Source organism: Trichomonas vaginalis, chromosome I (genome assembly GCF_026262505.1).
Source record: "Trichomonas vaginalis G3 chromosome I, whole genome shotgun sequence".
Lineage (NCBI taxonomy): Eukaryota > Parabasalia > Trichomonadida > Trichomonadidae > Trichomonas > Trichomonas vaginalis.
Window position 1 is genome coordinate 2,240,740 of NC_067203.1, and position 20,682 is coordinate 2,261,421.

At 34.1% G+C, this 20,682-nt stretch overlaps 7 protein-coding genes across 7 annotated transcripts; 4 read left to right on the forward strand and 3 right to left on the reverse strand.

Annotated features, from left to right (window-relative positions):
- Positions 1-239: 239 nt before the first annotated feature.
- Positions 240-5,495, forward strand: TVAGG3_0913920 (regulation of parkin-mediated stimulation of mitophagy in response to mitochondrial depolarization; the record flags this gene model as incomplete). The annotated part of the gene is made up of 1 exon (XM_001319614.1): positions 256-5,439. The coding sequence occupies one exon, from the start codon at positions 256-258 to the stop codon at positions 5,437-5,439; it is 5,184 nt and encodes a 1,727-aa protein (XP_001319649.1).
- A 616-nt stretch (positions 5,496-6,111) lies between these two features.
- TVAGG3_0913930 (actin-related protein 2/3 complex protein family) lies at positions 6,112-6,605 on the forward strand (the record flags this gene model as incomplete). The annotated part of the gene is made up of 1 exon (XM_001319615.2): positions 6,112-6,519. One exon carries the CDS (start codon positions 6,112-6,114, stop codon positions 6,517-6,519), a length of 408 nt encoding a protein of 135 aa, XP_001319650.1.
- Positions 6,606-7,211: 606 nt separating this feature from the next.
- Positions 7,212-9,447, reverse strand: TVAGG3_0913940 (low-affinity phosphate transporter PHO91 family; the record flags this gene model as incomplete). Its single annotated transcript, XM_001319616.2, has 1 exon — positions 7,281-9,401. The coding sequence occupies one exon, from the start codon at positions 9,399-9,401 to the stop codon at positions 7,281-7,283; it is 2,121 nt and encodes a 706-aa protein (XP_001319651.1).
- Positions 9,448-10,116: 669 nt separating this feature from the next.
- TVAGG3_0913950 (RNA polymerase II transcription regulator recruiting protein) lies at positions 10,117-10,852 on the reverse strand (the record flags this gene model as incomplete). The annotated part of the gene is made up of 1 exon (XM_001319617.2): positions 10,257-10,844. The coding sequence occupies one exon, from the start codon at positions 10,842-10,844 to the stop codon at positions 10,257-10,259; it is 588 nt and encodes a 195-aa protein (XP_001319652.1).
- Positions 10,853-12,154: 1,302 nt separating this feature from the next.
- On the forward strand, positions 12,155-13,520 carry TVAGG3_0913960 (aspartate aminotransferase yhdr-related family; the record flags this gene model as incomplete). Its single annotated transcript, XM_001319618.2, has 1 exon — positions 12,157-13,401. The coding sequence occupies one exon, from the start codon at positions 12,157-12,159 to the stop codon at positions 13,399-13,401; it is 1,245 nt and encodes a 414-aa protein (XP_001319653.1).
- A 364-nt stretch (positions 13,521-13,884) lies between these two features.
- TVAGG3_0913970 (GTPase activation domain, GAP family) lies at positions 13,885-15,916 on the forward strand (the record flags this gene model as incomplete). The annotated part of the gene is made up of 1 exon (XM_001319619.1): positions 14,145-15,827. The coding sequence occupies one exon, from the start codon at positions 14,145-14,147 to the stop codon at positions 15,825-15,827; it is 1,683 nt and encodes a 560-aa protein (XP_001319654.1).
- Positions 15,917-18,133: 2,217 nt separating this feature from the next.
- On the reverse strand, positions 18,134-18,611 carry TVAGG3_0913980 (uncharacterized protein; the record flags this gene model as incomplete). The annotated part of the gene is made up of 1 exon (XM_001279639.2): positions 18,246-18,611. One exon carries the CDS (start codon positions 18,609-18,611, stop codon positions 18,246-18,248), a length of 366 nt encoding a protein of 121 aa, XP_001279640.2.
- Between the last annotated feature and the right edge of the window lie 2,071 nt (positions 18,612-20,682).

A 20,682-nucleotide genomic window follows, 5' to 3' on the forward strand; every position in this document is an offset into this window, starting at 1 on the left:
GAAAGTGTCAATATGTTTGGCACAACGCATGGCGGAAGATACCAAACCATGCAGGGAATATGATACGTTTAAGATCTCCGAAGTTTTTTTCTAAAAATTTTCTATCGTTGCCCTACCTCTCCGAAAATCAAAATAAAAAAAAATCGTATTAATCTACAGAGATCCAAAACCTGCAATTGTTTTCACACACCATTGAAATTTTATTCTAAAAGTGAATTTAATTTTATCAAAATTTGATTCTTTTTCCTTTTTTAGATGTCTGCGGATTTGCTTTGTGAATGGATCAACTCTTCATTATCTTCATACCTCGAAGATATATCACGCGATCAAACAAATTTTAGTCTTTTCAAAGGCAAACTCGAACTATCGCATGTTCAATTGTATAAATACGCCCTTTTACAACATAATCTTCCTTTAGTAATCGACCAAGGTGTTATATCTTCAATGGTCGTAAACATGCCCCTAAAAAACTTAGTCGATGTGAATGCGACCGTGAAAATCGATGAAATTACCATCATTTGCCATCCGCTGATCCTTACCAAGGAAAAATATCCACCAAAAGAGGATATTCCTAAGATAAGAGACCACCAGATGAACGCACACGATTATTTTAAAAAGACATTCAATTCATTAATTAGTAAATCTTCAATAAAATTCTATCAAAACATCATTCGCAGCTTTGTTAAGAACGTTAAAATCAGTATAAATAATGTTCATATTCGAATTGAAATACCACGACATAGATCTGTAAATGTCCTCGGTGTCAAAATTAAAAATATCGAAATTAACGACCCACCAACAAATACGAGACCAAATTCGATTGTTCGTGCAATCGAGATCAATGGATTTTCAGTATACTATCAGCGGAAGAAAAAGAAAATCTCATTACATAATATCAAGCGGATGCAACACAAAATGCAGAAAGTTTTCAAGTCAGAGCAGGAATATCTGATAGAACCAATGTCATTAACAGGCACAGTTCAAATTAACGATGCTATCGATAAATTTGACATTGATGTTCAATTACCAGACTTAAAGATTAACGTCAACAGATGGATACTAAGACTTTTACATAAAATTCTTGATGATTATCCGAAGTTTTTCTTGTTTTGGAGATGCAGATGGATTCCAAGACCAAATTTCGACAAAATAGAGGAAGCATGGAAGTTTGTTAACACATGCGCTCTGAAATCTCATACTTCTACACGTAACCAGACAACAAATACGAGAGAACTCTGTATGAATTTCTTCAAATACAGGCGTGCAGTACTCAAAAAGAACACACAAGAGATAACCAAGCTCGAACAAACATTACCAACACGTTTGGCTTTACTTTATCGCGATCTTTTCCAAGGTAAACTGAAATCAGCGAAACAATACGAAGAAGTACTCACCAAAGTTGAAGCGGACATGCAGCTACTCCTTTCCAATCTCATCAGAATGATTTCAATCAAAGCAACAAACGAAAGTTGCGCAATTAGATTGAAACATGACACAGAACAAAAATTTTTGGAAATAATCGTCAAAAATGGATCAATTTCAAATGTTTACAAAAACCACTCTTTTATTTTGCAAGCGCTTTATAACGAGATACAGATCTACAATGTTTTGGACAAGAACAATAGAAGGATGTTGCTCAGAACATTGGATGAAAATCGTGTCACTTTTATTGCAACATTAAAAGTTCTTGACACTTTTGATATTGATACAAAGAGCAAATCAACGATTGACATTGAGCTGAATGCATCCAATTACAAGGTCAATTTAGATGCCATTAATTACAAACAGTTCGATCCAATTATTCTTCATTATTTGAAAGATTTGTCAAAAATTTTAGGATCGAAATATTTACCAATAAATTGGAACAACCTCGCTCTCAGATTTTGTCCTGCCAAAATGGATTTGAGAATCTCGGAAGATATATCAGCAATTTTGAGTTGGAAAGTTATCGCAATGATCAAGAAATCATTCACTCTAAAAGACGCTTGTATAACTGTAAATTGCCAAGGATACGTTTGGGAAGTGATCAAAAACGTGTCATTAAATGGCACTTTTACACATTTAAAGTTACCAATTGAGATCACTCCTTTCAGTTTCAAATTTGAGTGGGACAAGATCAGAACTATTGTTTATCTTGTGAAGAGTTTCGATTGGGTTGTTGATTTCTTGAAAGTGATGCTTCCTTATTTACCAAAGATTATTCCAAAATACAAATTTGAGTTCACTTTGCCATATTTGACCATGAGCACTTACTACAGAGATAAGTATGTCTACGACATAACTCTCAAAGAGATCATGGGAAGATTGATGACGAAACAATGCTTGATCCATTTATTCACGAAATCTTTGACAATTACAGAGAACTTAAAAGTGACAAAAATTGCAATTTCAATTGACAAAGATTTCCATTCGACATTGAGCGCGGAACTCGTCAACATCAAGTTCTTCAACCTCTTCAACTTGATGCCGAAAAAGTTCTTCGATGGTTACTCAATGACATGCGGATTGCCAACATTAGATTTGTTTGTCAACAATTTGATAATCGATTTCAGTTATCAAAAGACAAGTGTGATCTATTCATGTTGCATGATGAAAGGTCAATTGGCTGACGATAAAATAAAGTTTAGCGGTTGCTCTCAATTTTATGTTAACAAAATTGATTTCTTGAACAACGCGGAACTGAATGAAGGATATCTTTTCTTCGAGAAGAAAGTGAATTTGATCATGAACTTCGAAAAAATCATTCCGAATTTGAACAATGTTTTGGTCAATGACTTTTTGACTTGGTATCAACCAATGTCACTTTTCCCAGAAACCATTCAATTCAACATTGTGTTTAACATCAAGAACATGATTGCTTTTGATGATTTCTATCTCAGTGATGTTTGTTTGGACGTCAGAATCGCAGAGAATGTTTTCAAATGTTTACTTTCTCTTTCGAAAATTGAGATGCCTTATGTTGTTGTCAAAAACGGTCCAAATGATATAAATCTAGAATTGGATTTATTCAACAGAAAGTTTGGCGCAACATTGTTGAATTTGGAGAGTTTTGTCGACCCTTCAAAATTCATCAAAATCATAAACCAAATTGCAAATTTGGAGTTCATTATTCCATCAGATATAACAGCAGGATGCCAGCTCGACAACTTCATTTTGCATCTCAGATTGCCAGAAAATGAAATCACTTGTCAGTTCTCAATGACAGGATCGATTTCTTTCGAAAAATTCGAAGTGACATCAACGGTCAAAAACATTTTAGTTTCTTTGGATCGCCAAGATATCATTCAAATTCCAATTGCTGAAGTATACACAGACAAAAACATTACGTGTTTCTCGAAAGATGTCTTTGTCAACTTCTCTTTGTGGCAATTGCTGAGACTCGTACAACTTGCAACAGAAGATTTGCTTCCAACAATCAAAATTCCAAACATCAAATTTAATGATTTTGGAAGAAAACTTGGCATAAAAGTTGATTCAACGCAAGTTTCTTTGAGAACACAGTCATCAACATCTTTCGGACCTTTCTCGCTATTAATGACTCTCAAAGAAATGGAAATTGACATCTACAACTTCGCTGTTTCAACTGCTTTTGACATTATAACCGCTTTGTCACCTTTTGAACATATGGATTCAATCAGTGGCAAATTCGAAGGAAATCTTGATCTTTTGAACAAAATAATCAATGTTGAATTGTTAGATGGCTTGAAATGCATTGTTTCACCACTTCACATTGCTAGTTTTGTTTCTTTGCTTGATACAACACACATTGCTCCTCCTTTCTTGAGAATAACAAATAATACAACAATAGACATGATGATCAATGGAAAATTTTATGTCAAAAAGAATGCAACTTATTTCCAAAGAAGTTGCGAATTCATCGACAAAATTGACATAAGAACCGATGATGATAGAGCTCTATCGGTCGATGTGAGGTCACTTTCAAATGTTTACAAAGCATTTGACTTTTCTGGCAAATTAGGAGGTTCCATAGCACTTTGTATCGAAAATTCTACTCTGAAAATTTCATCCAGATACAGATTGAAGAACAACACATCGAACACAATTAGATACTTATTGCTTGGAACAAATATTTGTCAGATTTTGTCAAATAATATCAGTTTTCTTCCACCGGAATGCAAACTTGATTCTATTTCGATGCAGACGATTGCTTTGAAGAAGAAAGTGAAGAAAACAGGTGATGTAACAACAATAATTTATAATAGCAAATTATATCCAATCATTGATCCATGCAAATCAAAAAGACAAGTTACATTTCATCTTGTTTCGCCTCCTCCTGTTTCAAAGAGAATTAATTTCACAGGAAAAATCAATTGTAATCTCGGAAAGACAGAGTTAGTTGTTAATGATTCTTACATGCATGAAATTTGCAGAGTTTTGACTTCACTTTCTCTTGATGTTGTTGCCAAAAATGGCTTGATGACTGTGAATGTTTGTGTTGATAATTTCGATATTATTGCACGTAAAAATCATCGAGTTATCAACACAATGAGTTCTCCAATTCTTGAACTTAATGCTTCACTTTGCGAGCCACCAACAATTGATGAAATCGACATTGTTATTGGAGATTGCTCAGTCTCTTTGGATGTATCAATTCTCGAGATCATATTCAGAGAATTTTGGTCTCATAACACATTCCTTACTGATATAAACGAGAGATCAAGAGCAAGAACAGTTAAAATGCAAATAAACACTCCAATCATTGAGAAATCTCGATCTCCTCTTTCGAAAATAATGTTACAGAATTCATATGTTACATTCACTCCAGAAATGTCTGTCGACATAATAGAGTTGATCGAGTTCTTCGCTATCAAACACTTGAAGATTGCAGCTGGAAAACTAAGTGTTAAATGTGTCAATAAACGAGACACTGTGATGCATCCATTATTGAGCATGATCCCATCATTTGGCAAATTGTCGGTTGATTTGAAGGGAAAGCCTCTGATAGAGACAAATAATATTTGGAATCCATTTGAAAAGACAGACTTCATGATGTTCAAACCTCTCGTTCTCCAGTTTTTGTTGAACTCAGAATGTTTTGGATCGATCATGAAATCCATCAAAAAAGTTGGTCTCCAAAACAAGAATTTATCAACTTACAAGAAGTGCATCGGATACATCAAAGTCGGAATTTACATTTTGCACTCTTTACTGTATTATATATCATCTTCGGGACATTCTATTTGCGGACAGGAGCCATTACCTGATAATCCAGAACCATTTGAAATGGTTAATTGGTACGTAACTACTACTGTTACTTCAGTAATCACGGCTTTCACAATGATCAAAACTGCTGTGAAAGAGTTCCCTTCGAAGTTTGTTGACTCGATCATTATGTTCTTGATTTCCTTGTGCCAAGTTTCTTTGGCTGCTCCGGATCTTATTTTAATTTTAATAGAATTTTTATTGAGATTTTTGTAATTTTTTATATATATTTTGTTTTTAGTTTTAAATGTATTTATTTTTGATACACGGAAAAGCTTGGATATCCCAGCTATCTTGATTTTTTTTTCCATTTTGATTTGCATTTTTTAGAAATATATACATATTTACATATCATATATACAGTATCAACATAAACATATATACAGTATCAGCATAGTGTCGCAAGCTAGGTCTTCTATATAGAGAATTTGATATAAAATCAACATTTAGAGATTAATCTTACATTAAGCAAATTGATTCTATTTAAGGAATTTTTCTTTTCCTAATCTATGGTCCAATATATTTTGAATATAAATCATAATCTAAGTGAATAAAATCACCAATTTTAAATTTCCTATATTATGTATTTATTTACCAAAATTGTTAATTAATTAGGCATGTATATCAAAGTTACCCGAGGATTTGCTTATTAGACGCCATAATAAAATTGTTGAAAAATTAAAATCAAGTATTTCTATCATTCACAGTAAATACAGAATGATAATACAAAAAACAATATAAATCTAGAATGCGTGCTAATTTTGTTGAAAATGAAATGAAATATTAAGTGAAGTCAATCAATAAAATTTTTATTAAAATATTAACCAATACATGTAAGCAAATGTTTTGTTTTCAAAATTTTATTGAAAATCATAAAAATTAATTAAAATGTCTTACGCACAGCAATTAGAGGCTAAACTCAATGATGCACAGACAAAGGTTAGGACAAATCCACTTGAAGCACTTAAATTAGTTCTCGAAGAAATGCCAGTTCGCGAAAAGAAAGCAAGTCCTGATGGAATTAAAACACCACAAGGCCAGAAACTATACGAAGATGCAAAGAATGCAGCCGCAAAGTCAGTTCTCACAATTGTTTTGTCAATCGACAAAGCAAAACTTCCTGCCACAATCAAAGGATTAACAGATGAAGAGCGTGATACACTTATGAAATTCATTTATCGTGCATTCACAGAGGAATACGATCATATGTATCTACTTACGATTCATGAAGAAATCTGCAAAGTATCAAATCTCGGTCCAATTATCCGTTCTATTCATACTCGTCTCGAAGTATGAGCATTATTCAATAATATCACAAAAATTATGATTCCGTCCTAAGATTTGAATTTCCTTTACCTCTATTAAAAAATTATTTTCACTCATTAAAATCTTTAAGTGAATTAAATCAATACAACATAGCCCATATAATTAATTAAGATAGAAAACATGAAGCAATATGTGATATCATCTATTTATTGAAGTGAAATAATGATGCCTATATTTATTTTTTTGAATTCAGATAGTAACCGAAACAAATTCATTTCTAATTCAATACATGTTATAAATCCAAAGATATTGTTTCTAATTTATCATTCTAATTCTATTTTTTAGAATTTATGCAATTATAGGCCAGTTTATTTCATAGAACGAGCATATAAGCTAAGGCGATCATGTTGGGAGCTAAATCACTTCTTCTGCATCAACAATTTTTTTTGCCTTTCTGCCATGAGTTTGAATATATGCCGATCATATTTTGATATCATTCTTTTGATCTTTTTGCTGGCTAATGCCGTTCAAAACTCTCATAAGTGTCATCCCTTTTTTAAATTTTCAAGTTCAACATATCAACAGTCTTCAAGAGACAGATTCTTTAAAATATCTTCCTATTATTATTCTTTGGCCAATAAATGGTCGAGAAACCTATGATTGATCGAATTCTCATTCAAATGAGAGGAAAAACTCATTTCTAAAAGTAAAATATAGTTGTTTTTCAAGTAGAAGTAAAAAATTTATTTCTTTAATTTAAATTTTACTATAATATTGCTTTGATTTGCATATTACATTCCATAAGCTATGCCAATGCCATAATAGACTGTCATAACGCATGCGAAGAGTACAGCAGTGATCATTATACCCCATCTAATGAAAGAACCACTAGAGATGTACTCCTTCTTTGTATCATCAGTTAGAGAGACACAGCACATGTTAGGGAATGACGAAACAGGAAGTATCTGGCTTGCTGTTGTTGCCATGCATCCACACATACAGAACAAAGCGATGTGACCACCTCTTTTTCCTGCGAAGTTTGCAACAAGAGGCATAGTAATCATTGACGAAACAGTGTGTGTCAAGAAGAAATCGATGACAATAACACAAATGTTGACAATCAAAATTGTTACCCAAAGTGTCTGATTTCCAAGTAAATCAGTCATTGCGTTGGAAATAACATCCATGAGACCACTTGTCTGGACAATCTTAGAGAGAACATTACCACCCATGAGAAGGAAGATGATGTTCCATGGCAACTCAGCAATTTTTGATGGAGGAAGGATGCCGACGCCGTAGAAAATAATCATTGGAAGGAAACCAACAATGCCGTAGTCAGAAAATACTTTTTCTGCTCCAAAAGGAAGACAAATCCAAACAATGATGATGGCAACGGATACAACGGATACAAAGATCTGGCGCCATCCGAAATCGGTCTTTGACTCAGGAATTGGCGGAACTCCTTGGATATCAATTGGATACTTGAACATGATGATCACCCAAGCAATGAGAGCGCATATAATAGAGAAAGGAAGTGCTGTAGCAAAGAATTCGGTGAAGGAAACGCTAGCTTTGATGTTAAATGCCTTGGATGCATCTGCAACAGCTTGTACAGTGACGGCGTTCTGTGGAGATGAAAGAGGTGTCATCATACCGCCTAAGTTGCCTCCAAGAGCGATGGAAAGGACAACAGCGCGTGCGTAATTCGAATCTCGAGGAATTTGACGTAATGTTGGGCCAACAAGAGTAACAACGATCATTGTTGATGTAATGTTGGAGATCCACATAGCGATAAATGCATTAAGAAGTGAACAAACTAATAAGAAAATTCTGGCATTCGATGCAGCCTTTTTGAGGGCGAGTGAGGCAATTCTCTTATCCATTTCTGTTGCTCTAAGTGCAGCAGCGATAGTAAAGCCACCCATTGTAAGGAAAACAGTTGGACTCATCGTAGCAGATTGAATAAGTTTACCAAGGTCGGCCGGCGTATATCCTGTAATGACCTTGAGAACAACAGCTAGGAGAGGAATCGAAAGAGATGTAAGCCAAAGCGGAACAGCGCCTGTAGCCCACAAAATTGCACAGAATCCGATGACACCGATGCATTTCTGGGCGGAGTATTTAAGTTTCGAGGTAAATTGAGCGACGGAGAATACGATAAGGAAAACAAAAGCGATAATTAAAGGAATTAATTTGACTGGCTGAGAAACAGCAGATAATTCGGACTTTCGGAAGTCGATAGCGTTGAAATCACGAAGAATTGTCGATTGCTTCCAGGCCATTGTTGCATCAACCTTGTTATGTAACTCAAGAATGATTTCTGGACGTGGTCTTGTATCTGGAGTAAGAGAAATCTCACGAACAACTGTAATGTACTGATCTTCGAGCTCATTGATAAGGTTTCTGATCTCTGGAAGATTAAGGAAAATATCTGCCTCATTAATGATGAAATCTTCGGCCCAATGTGAGTTTCCGAAGTTCTTCTTGATCTTCTTGACGATCTTTTGTCCTGCTGTGCGGTTGACTTCAAGGAAGGTTCTTAATTCGTAAACTTCAAGTGTGATACCGAAAACGCGCTTGAGGAAAGACTTTTGAGTGTCTTCGTCTCTGTTTGAAAACTCTACATGTTCTTTGATATCAATGTTAATCTCATCAATCAATTTTTGGCATTCAACGTATTCATTTGAGTAGAAGCTAGTGACAACATTCAAGTCTTTGTAGAGTTTCTTGAAAAATTCCTGTAAGAAGGTTTCCTTCATTGTCTCTACTTCGGCCATGAGAGCGCCATTATCATGAGCTTCAAAAAGGTTTTCTCTGCCTTGAGCGATAACCTTCTTGAGCTTCTTGTAATCAACATATTTGTCGTACCAGGCTTTAACTGCGACAAACCTAATTTGCTTTCCAAACTTCATTTTTAATTATTGATTTGAAAACTGTTAAAATTCAAAGAAACAGAAGATTTTGGTTTTTTATATTTGGAACATATTGTGCAACATTATTATTCAAGTCGATGATGTAAACTATTCAAATTAAAACCAATGCTTCGATATTTCAATTTCTAAGGAAAAAAATTTTATGGCAAAAAAATCTTAATGAAATTTATTGAAATATTTAATGCGTATGATATGAACTATGATTATGGCTTAATTATCGCCTAAATTAACCTTTTGAAAATCCCTTTTTGAATGGTTTATGAACCCTAAAATATAATGAATCATATTTCGTTCATTGGAATGGAGTTCTGGTCCATCTATCTCAACAATATCTATTGCTTTTTGTCTTTAAAACTGTAAAATTTCATTCTATTGAGGCATTATTATGAAACCATGTACTTTAGAATTCAATCATTTGATTAAATTTACAGTGTGCGATATTGGTATGAATACATATAGATAGAACAAATACAAACATTTTATAAAAATGATTGAATTTATTTCAAGCTTTTTAGAAAGCGTAGTTAAATGCATTCAAATCCCAGCTATAATAGATACATTACTTTCACTAGAAATGCTTAAAAGGTTTAAGAATTTCTTTGATTATTAAAATATCGAAAAGAAACTCTCGCTTTGATATCTTTTTACTTTTAAATGCTTGCAAGATATGATTGACGATAGTTAAAAAAAGCTTGTTTGATTGACGTAAAAAAATTTAAACAAATAATTTAATTAAAAGATGGAGGAATTAGATCAACTATGTGGATGTTTCAGCATCCACGCGGGTTTCAGCCCGCAATTCTGATCCTTTCCCTCCATTCTTCCGTTCCCCATTCAGATCTCGTAATAAGCGAAGTCGCAGAATGGCAAATTATCTGCGTACTCCTCATTATCGGCCCAGACATTAGCAGCTTGGGCAATGTCCAATGAGATTTGTCCGCTTTCAGAGACTGCGGGTGTTGGAAGCAATACCTCTTGCTGAACACTTACACTAGAAGTGTTTTCAGCTTGAGGCTGAACACGGCGCTTTAAATAAGACCACCTGTTCTTTAACATCACATCGGTCCTTAATGGGAAATTGGATGAGATTCTTGACCATTGTTGGCCGTACTCGGAAACAAGACGGACAAGAAGGTCGTCTTCATGCTTATTCCAAGGATCGCGGGAGACATTAGGAGAAAGATAATTTACCCATCTTTCACGACATTGTCTCGCCGTCCTACCGGGAAGATGTTCAGCAATATGACGCCAGCATTTCTGACCATTTTTATTAACTTGCTCAATTATTATTTGGTCTTCCTCTGGCGTAAATTTTTGCTTAGATTTTGTATGAGGTTCCCTCTTCTTAGTTTTAGATTGTGGTGGGGGATCAAAATTAGTATCAATAAAGGTGTTGAAGACGGCGTCTAGTGATGTCTCCATCGTAAGTGAACTCAAATTCAAACCGCAAAATTTTCGACAATATTTTTTTCCAAAAATTTTCGATTTTCTGAGAAACCGAAAATGTTGATGGACATAACTTTTGGCCGTCAAATGGACACAAGTTGCAAAAAGGTATTACTTTTGATTTCATTAATATTGACATTTTCCTCTTTATTCTCAGTATGAAATTTTACTAATTTTGGAATTTTGTTATTTTTTTCATTTTGTGTTTTATTATTATTGAATGTTTCTATTCTTAATTCATATAAACTAAGCTTAAGAATGCCTATCTCAATAATTGAAATTAAAGCAATATTAAGCTATATCATCTCGGGATGATGTTTATTTTCTTAGCATGGCCAAAAACCTATAAAATGTATGCCACTAGAACGTCTTCATTAATGAATGAAAGGGATGCAAAAGATAAAAAAAGAGACGATATAATTAACTATGGGTAAGTAATAGATTTTAACATTGTAACCTTGCATATTAGTTTGATACTGACGAGATACATCGATGTTATGCTATAAAAATGATCTTTCAATTCAAATTGATCATCATAAAGGCATTTTTCAAAATTTAATCAATGTATCAGCTTTTCATTTCGATGTAGTAGTCAAATCAAGCACATTTATCTGTGATCGAGATGGATTGATATTCCAATAATCAAAAAACCGAGGCTATAATCATTTTTGATACGTTAAATACATTTACTACAGTTGATAATGACATTTTTGATCTCCAATAAATTGAACTCTTGAGTTTCCCCTTAATTCAGTTCATTCGTGAAGATTAAGATTGAAAAAAGAGTAGTCTAGGATTAACATGGATACTGCGAAGTCTAGAAAGACAGTTTATGCGTTAATTAAGTCGTTTGATGCTAATTTTGTGAAAGTGTAATTAGAAATAATGAATCAAAATGATTTATGATTGTATTAGAAAAGCCTCACGCATTATTTCTAGATATATGCAACATGTTTTTCATGATGGTGATCGTTTTGAAATGAGGATTGCTTTTTTTTCTGACCTTTGTAAATTCAATTTCTATTTTCTATATTTTTGAAATAGGTATCATCCATATTTCAAATATGAAAAATGATATAAAATTTTGAGAATACGCATTGATGTAATTTCAATTGATTTGGGAGAAATACATTGTGACAAATATGTCACTTTTACGATGTTTTCACATCAACTAATCATTATTAGAATTAGTAGTACAACTAAGGACTTTTTGATTCATGCCGATATTTAACTATTTGAGAAGAATATAATCATAATATTTCAATCCACCAAAACGATGAATTCAAAAATGACGGTTTTTTGGATAACCGTCTTTTCACTTTCGAAGAAGATGCTTTCTCCATACATGCTTAAATGCTCCAGCGGTGGTTCAGCCATCCGCAAGATGGATAACCTCGCCCAGCAGCTTGCCAAGGAATATGGCGCTGATAAAATCCACAATTTCACAATCGGAAACCCACGTGTTCCACCACCAAAGGCCTACACAGAAGCCCTTAAGGAAATTGCCGCCGAAGAAATCCCTCTTTGCCACGGCTATTCATCAACACAAGGTGATGAGAAGCCACGCCAAGTTCTTGCTGACTTATTCAGTGAGATCCAGGGTGTAAAGATCAATGCTGACTGCATTATCCTTTCCTCTGGCTGCGCAGGCGCTATCAACGTTGCTCTCAGAACAATCCTCAACGTTGGAGATGAAGTCATCCTTACAGCTCCATACTTCCTTGAATATCCATTCTACATAGAGAACTGGCACGCTACAGTCAAAGTCCTCGACACAACATTCGAAGACAACTGGCAGATCGATCCAACAAAGCTCGAGGAAGTCATCACACCATTGACACGTGCTATCATCATCAACTCCCCACACAACCCAACAGGCACACTCCTTTCTCAGGATACAGTCAACAAGATGTGCGAAGTTCTTGACCGCAAGTCCAAGGAATACGGCCGCCCAATCTACGTCATCTCCGATGATGTTTACTGCCGTGTCCTCGCTCCAGGCGCCAAGCACCACCAGATCTTCAACGTTTACCCATATTCCATCGTCGCATACTCTCTCTCCAAGGATCTTTCAATCCCAGGTGAGCGTATCGGCTGCATCATCGTCAACCCACTCCTTCAGAACTACAAGCTCCTTGTTCACTCACTTGCTCATGCAAACGAAATCATGGGCTTCGTCCATGCCAACCGTCTCCACATGAGAATCATTCCAAAGGTTGTTCCAAACACATCAGACATCCACCTCTACAACGAATCCCGCAATATGATCTGCAAGGCTTTCGATGAGTGCGGAATTAAGTACATCAAGCCAGAAGGTGCTTTCTACATCTTCCCGAAGATCCCAGATGGCATCCCAGAGTGGGACTTCTGCGAGTGCCTCGCCAAGAACTTCATCATCGTCGTTCCAGGCTCTGCATTCGCTAAGGAAGGCTTCTTCCGCCTTTCATTCTGCAAGCCACCACAGGATATCGCTGTTGCTATCCCAATCCTCAAGAAGGCCGTCGCCGAAGCAATGAAGCTCAAGAAGGAGTAATTTTATTTTCCTCGCTTGTCTGGTTATTGTTAAACTAGTCATTTAGCATATATTAGGACTTTTTAATAATTATTCCGTATAAACTATTGAATAAACTCAAATATTTCTTTTGAAAACGGTAACATTAATAAAAATCTTTTCATGATCTTTATCTAAGAAATCAAAACAGTAAAATAAGTTTAACTCATCATAAAAGATCACCCCATCAAAAATACAAGCATTTTTCAAACTATTTCATATTTCGATAACTAAAATATCCTAGCTATTGTAGGATAGAAGTAGTAACACATCACCCTACTATGAGTAGTTTAATTTGTTTCAAAATACGCACAAAACACTCTTTTGTTGCTTTATCCCAGATAAATCTTTGTATATTTAGAAGTATCTTAATAATCACATAGAGATTTGAAAGATAATTGAATACTGAAGTAATTTGGATCAGAATAAAGCTGTAAATGGACAATATAATTAGGAAATCTTCAAATCATCATGTTAGGAAGCATTTAATCTGATAACTTGGTTGTATTGATGATACTAAATTAAAATGAAGAGTCTGTTATATAAGATCAGTATTATCATGTGTCATGAGAAATTATTGATTTTATATCTTTTAATATTTCCGTGTAAATAACAGAAACTTAACAATTTTTGAGGAGGAACCGGAAACATTTTTGAAAAGAATTTAATATTTGAATTGGATTGACACTTTTAGAAAAGTAAATAATTTTTTTTTAGCTGATATTATGTCTGGAAGTATTCCGTTCATATTAGAAGGCTCCTTTGTACATCCTGGTAACCAGCCAGCAACAAATCCAATTAATAATTTCCAATCAAATCTCAAAACAAACATTTTAGATGATAATCTGACATTTCAACAGTTACTTGAGCTTGTAATGAAGGTTCATGAAGAAAAGCAAACTGATATTTATTGTACACCACGCCACGTTCTTCTTGTACCAAAGCAAATCCCTCAAGACAGTGCGGAAATAATTCAGTTATTCAAATTAGTTCTCAGCCAGATCTTCACACCCAAACAGGTTTACCAGATTTCATGTGGTAATCTCAAAGAAGCTTTCGGTTCAATGTCTGAAGCTTCAAAACAAATTCTTGAAGGCGCTCTTGACCATTTCCTCAAAATGAATACGAGTTCAAGGTTCTATACGTCTCCTGAGAACAAAGAAAAGTTTGTTAACTTAGCAATGAAGTTCTTTACTTCAACGGATTCAATATATTCATTCGTTATCCCTGTCCAACATGATTTTAACGGCCAAAAAGGCAATTTCTTACTTGTTGCTCAGAATAACACTGTCGTTTCATTCCCATCTGGTGAAGTTTCGACGTATAAAGACATGAATGTTTCAAATACAGTAATAACGATTACTCTTGAGAACGGCAAATACATAACCATCCAGCATAAAGCCTCGGTCCAGCTTTTATACAACTTTATTGATAAATCTGTAACGCCAACAAAATTAATCATCAATTCTCTTCAAGAATTCCAAGAAAAGCTTAATATTCAATCAGCCAAAGCTATCGCATACATGGTTTCCCACTGCGATACTTCTTTCATCAAGCATTTATACACAATTTTCCCAACTGATCCAAACAAGCAATTCCTCGATGTTATTACACTCTTCCAGAGCCAAGGTGCCATCCTTCGTCTCCTTAAGTACCTTGCCTGCACAGAACTCCGTAGAACAGGAAAATCAAATGAAATTTTCAGGCAAAACAACCATTATATTCGCGGAATCCTCTTCTACTTCAAGCACGTAAGTAAGAACTACTTCAGTGTTACAATTCCAAAGCTTTTGAAGATAATAAATTCCGCTCCAAACTGGTCCTACGACAAACCAACTGAGAAAGACCTCGAAACTGTCGAGAACCTTCTTGTAAGCGTCTGGGATACCCTTACAGAGTCAATTCCTCTTCTCCAACCCTCAATTCGCAGAACTCTTCGTTCCCTTCGTATTTTATCAGAGCACGAGTTCTCAACACCCGAGATGAACCACCGCTCGTGCTTTGCCCTCTTCATGCTTCGCTTCTTGTTCATTGAAATGACAGATCCAAATCGCGATGGCATGGATCCGAAGGTTTTGTCGAAAGTTCTGGTATTCACGAAGCTCCTCGCCTTCGCCGGACAAATGATGCCAATCACAGGAGACCACAACGGCGAACGCCAGAAATACAACGCCGTAATCGCAAAAACAATTCCACACGGTGTAAAGTTCTACGAGAAACTGACCGAAATGTGCGAATTGGAGACACAAAAAGTGTCAGATTCGGAATTAATTGCGGCCGCAGAAGGATTCAGAGCTTTTATACTCGAACATGCACAAGAATTGCAACAGGAAGCTGAAGGACCTCATTTCTTCGATGCTTACGCTTCAGAAGGTGTTGCTGAATACTATATTTCACATAAGAACTGATAATTTAATTTGGATTATTTGTTCATTATCTATTCTATTTAAAATACTCAAAAAATTATCAACTTTTGAATTTTTTTTTAAAGGAGGATTACCCACTTGAGTCTTTTTCAAGAGATCATTTTTTTAGATTTTTATATTTTGAAACAATGAAAAGATAAAGTATGATTAATATATGCCATATTTGCGTTTATTCATAAAAATATCAATTCTATCATAGAGAAAAAGTACATTTAAGTTGATAAACTAATGCATTAGTGAGCCTTTAATGCTATTCTTGTTATATATTTCCAAGCAATATCAACGGTGATTTAATTAACAAATTTCTTACAAGAAGATTTTGTTGGTTTTGAGCAAGGAACACATTTCGATTTTCAAATCAAAGATTAAGGAATCATCTTGTCTTGATTTCTTAGTTTTTGATGTTTCCTTAAAACCAGAGACTGCCGAAAACTTAGGTTTGAAAATTCGATGCTATTGTATTTCCCAATTTCTATATTTTTTCGAATAAATAAAAATTTCAAAATAATCTTATCGAAAATAGGCTATTGATTTTTTTAAAAGATAGCATTATGCACTTAAGAAATGAAAAATATTGATTTGTTTCAGCTTCATCTTAATTATTAAATGAGAATTTGATAATATCGTTTCAAACTATGACATAGCATTTAAAAGCTACGGTATCTGATATTGCTTTAATTATTTTTACCAAATATCTCTTCGAATTATATTCCGGATTTTTCACTTTGTAAAAAAAAATTGAATTGTGGAAAAAAAAATGAATTGTGGGAAAAAAAATGAATTGTGGAAAAAAATTGAATTGTGTATAAAATGAATGTAGTAGCAATTTCTAGTTAGATTAATAGTTATGATTAAAAATTAAAAAAAAGATGTTTTTTTTCCAAAAAAAAATATATATTATTATGGCAATGAATCAAGACATTACACAGGAATTCAAAGGAGCTGATTTAATTAGAACATATGCTGATTATATTGATGTAATGAGAAGTATACATCAACTCACAGATGACAATGTAGAAAGCACTTTTATCAAAGTTAAAGAAATCTTACTGAAGAAATATACCCTCAATTTTTAACTTTTGCAACTCCAAAAACCAGGTGTTTTTCCAGAACTACCATCTAGGATGAGTCCTAGGAGCTATAATTCTAGGGTTAGATGATACCCACTTAGTACTTTTATTTGTATATGTTTTAGTGGAATTTGGTGAGGGGTCATGAAATTCGTATCTAATTTGCTATCATCTAAGCTGGTAAAAGTTAGAGAAAGCTATTTACTGGTTGTATATTACAAATATACCTTGTAATAGAAAATATAAGTGTTTGTGATTTAAATTCGCTCAATTAGCTCGAAAATTTGTTTTATATCCATGACAAACTAACACAATCCTATTTATGTGCTTGCCAATCTGTTCCCAAAATATATCAGCATGAATATATATATATTGATATTATTTGCAATTTCATCATTAAATAGTACTTTTCTTTCTATTTTTAATTTAGAAATAGTATATTTATATGCTAGTGACACAAGATTTTAATTAAAAAATATATGTTATCGATCATCACACTCAAATTGAATTTCAAAAATTTGAGAATTTTTCAATTTCAATATTGAAAATATATTTCTTATATCATAGCGATTCATGTTATAATAATATGGAGAAAAATATTGTTTTAAATCTAAAATTTAAAATGAATGATTGGGCATTACATTAATCCAATTTATTGTTTATTTGTTAATCTTGTGGAAACAATTAATATTTTGGAGAAACAAAAATTTGAAATTTGAAATTTTGAAAAAAATGCATGAATCGGTAATTAAACATTGATTTATTAATTTATTAGCCATGCTTTTGATGTTGGTCTTATTCTTAAGCCGATTTAAAGAATTAATTTTTCCAAATCGTGTTTGACATTAACACATATAGATATATCAGGAAAAAAGGTATCACTTATCAAGTTATTGGTTTTTATGTATCTCCTAACTTTGCCTCGTTCTGAATACAATTCTAGTTAACGAATTTTAAATAACTATATGAAGAATACATCATTTTGGTTTTATTATTATTAAAATGATATATATTAGCTATGTATATGCTTGTAAGAATATTATTCCGTGAATTGGAAACAGAAAAAATAAATTTAGACAGAAAATGCATATCTTTAAAAAATAATATGAAATTTAGCTTTGATATTATTATCCGATAAAATATGCATGATAATTACTCCGCAAATAAAATTTAGGAAGCAAGTTGTGACGGCTTGGGCGGTTTTCAATGGCCCACAAGGAAGGAAGTATCGTTTTATCAGGCAACAAGAGGTCTTGAAATGAGTAAAGGACTGATCACCCTTGAAAGGTTCAAACTTGCTTGCGCGCCGCAGTCTTAAAAATGATATGTTTCACTTCTGGTCGAAAATTTCAACCTCTATGACAGTTGTTGGATGAACAATTGTGTAGCGGGATGAAATCTGAGTGCGGCCTGGGGCTGCAGCATCAATCTTCCCGGCATCTTTACCGCAATCATCTCTTAGATTGCACACAAAGTTGCGAACGAGCAGTTTTCTATGCGGTAAAGATGCCGGAAAGAGAGAGTCGATGTGAGGTTCTTTTCGAGGGCTCCTCGAATGAGACAATGTTCCGCATTGATAACTTGAACGCGGAAGTTTGACCGACAAGAGTGTATTGTGCACTCCTGTCGGTCGCAGTGTCTCATTCTGGGAGACATTGCCTCTGCATGTCTCCCAGAATGGAACAATGTTCCGCATTGATAACTTGAACGCGGAAGTTTGACCGACAAGAGTGTATTGTGCACTCCTGTCGGTCGCAGTGTCTCATTCTGGGAGACATTGCCTCTGCATGTCTCCCAGAATGGAACAATGTTCCGCATTGATAACTTGAACGCGGAAGTTTGACCGACAAGAGTGTATTGCGCACTCCTGTCGGTCGCAGTGTCTCATTCTGGGAGACATTGCCTCTGCATGTCTCCCAGAATGGAACAATGTTCCGCATTGATAACTTGAACGCGGAAGTTTGACCGACAAGAGTGCATTATCCAATCTTTTTTGTCATATACCTCAACCCACAAAGACAAAACCTTACATAAAATAGGTAAACTTTAGTTTTCACTTAATAATGTTTATTTTTAATTTTTTGTTCTTTATATAACTTTTTCTTCTACTAAACTATTTTACAGACTCTACTGAGCTATCCTCACATATATACCTGTGACAATAACACATATATACTCCCTTCATATTCTGATCTCATGACATATTACAGCACAAACTATAATTCTACAACATACCTCATAAAGTCTGATTTTACCCCTATCTAAGCGTTCAAAACCTATTTTCCCCGCGTAATCTGATTCTTCTGGCTCTGCTGATTCGATTTCTGCTGTCAGATCGTGAAAATATGCATCACACAATGAGATAAACACAAAATACACAACTTAATATTTTCCTTAAAATTTCTCTTCAAGTTCATACTGAAACAACATCTTTTTTTGAAAATACAATTTTTTCAAAATATGTATGAATTCAAAAGTGCATACTATATCTAGTCATTACCCAACATTAATTTTGTATTTTAGTTTTTAAGATATTCATTTTATTATACGTCTTATTCAGAAAATTAAATATATTTGTGAGGGAAAACGGAGGAAATAATAAATATGTCAAGATCGAGGAATTGACAATTTTAAGGAAAATATTAAGTTGTGTATTTTGTGTTTATCTCATTGTGTGATGCATATTTTCACGATCTGACAGCAGAAATCGAATCAGCAGAGCCAGAAGAATCAGATTACGCGGGGAAAATAGGTTTTGAACGCTTAGATATGGGTAAAATCAGACTTTATGAGGTATGTTGTATAATTATAGTTTGTGCTGTAATATGTCATGAGATCAGAATATGAAGGGAGTATATATGTGTTATTGTCACAGGTATATATGTGAGGATAGCTCAGTAGAGTCTGTAAAATAGTTTAGTAGAAGAAAAAGTTATATAAAGAACAAAAAATTAAAAATAAACATTATTAAGTGAAAACCAAAGTTTACCTATTTTATGTAAGGTTTTGTCTTTGTGGGTTGAGGTATATGACAAAAAAGATTGGATAATGCACTCTTGTCGGTCAAACTTCCGCGTTCAAGTTATCAATGCGGAACATTGTTCCATTCTGGGAGACATGCAGAGGCAATGTCTCCCAGAATGAGACACTGCGACCGACAGGAGTGCACAATACACTCTTGTCGGTCAAACTTCCGCGTTCAAGTTATCAATGCGGAACATTGTTCCATTCTGGGAGACATGCAGAGGCAATGTCTCCCAGAATGAGACACTGCGACCGACAGGAGTGCACAATACACTCTTGTCGGTCAAAGTTTTGCAATCACATTCTGATTGCAGAAGATTGTCTCATTCTGGGAGACATGCAGAGGCAATGTCTCCCGAAATGATACCGTCATACCAACACCAATTTATTCCTTCTTTCCATTGTCATACAATTCAATATTTTTATCAATCTTAATCAACTTTTTTTATTCTTCTTTAATTCAATTTATCTTTCTCCTAGAATATCTATTCCTTTAACAGACATAAAATCACTAATCGAGCTTTTTCAATACTCAAAATTTCATATAAATCTTTGTTATTTTTTCTCTCATCGCTTATTTTATTAAATATACATATTTCCTCTCACATATCCCTCTTCATATATATTGGATCTCAACACTCATCTATTAGAACAATATATTTTCGCTTAATCTCATATTATTCATTAACAATCTTTCATCTTCTTATTTCTAGTTAACCTACCAATATATATATAGAATATAT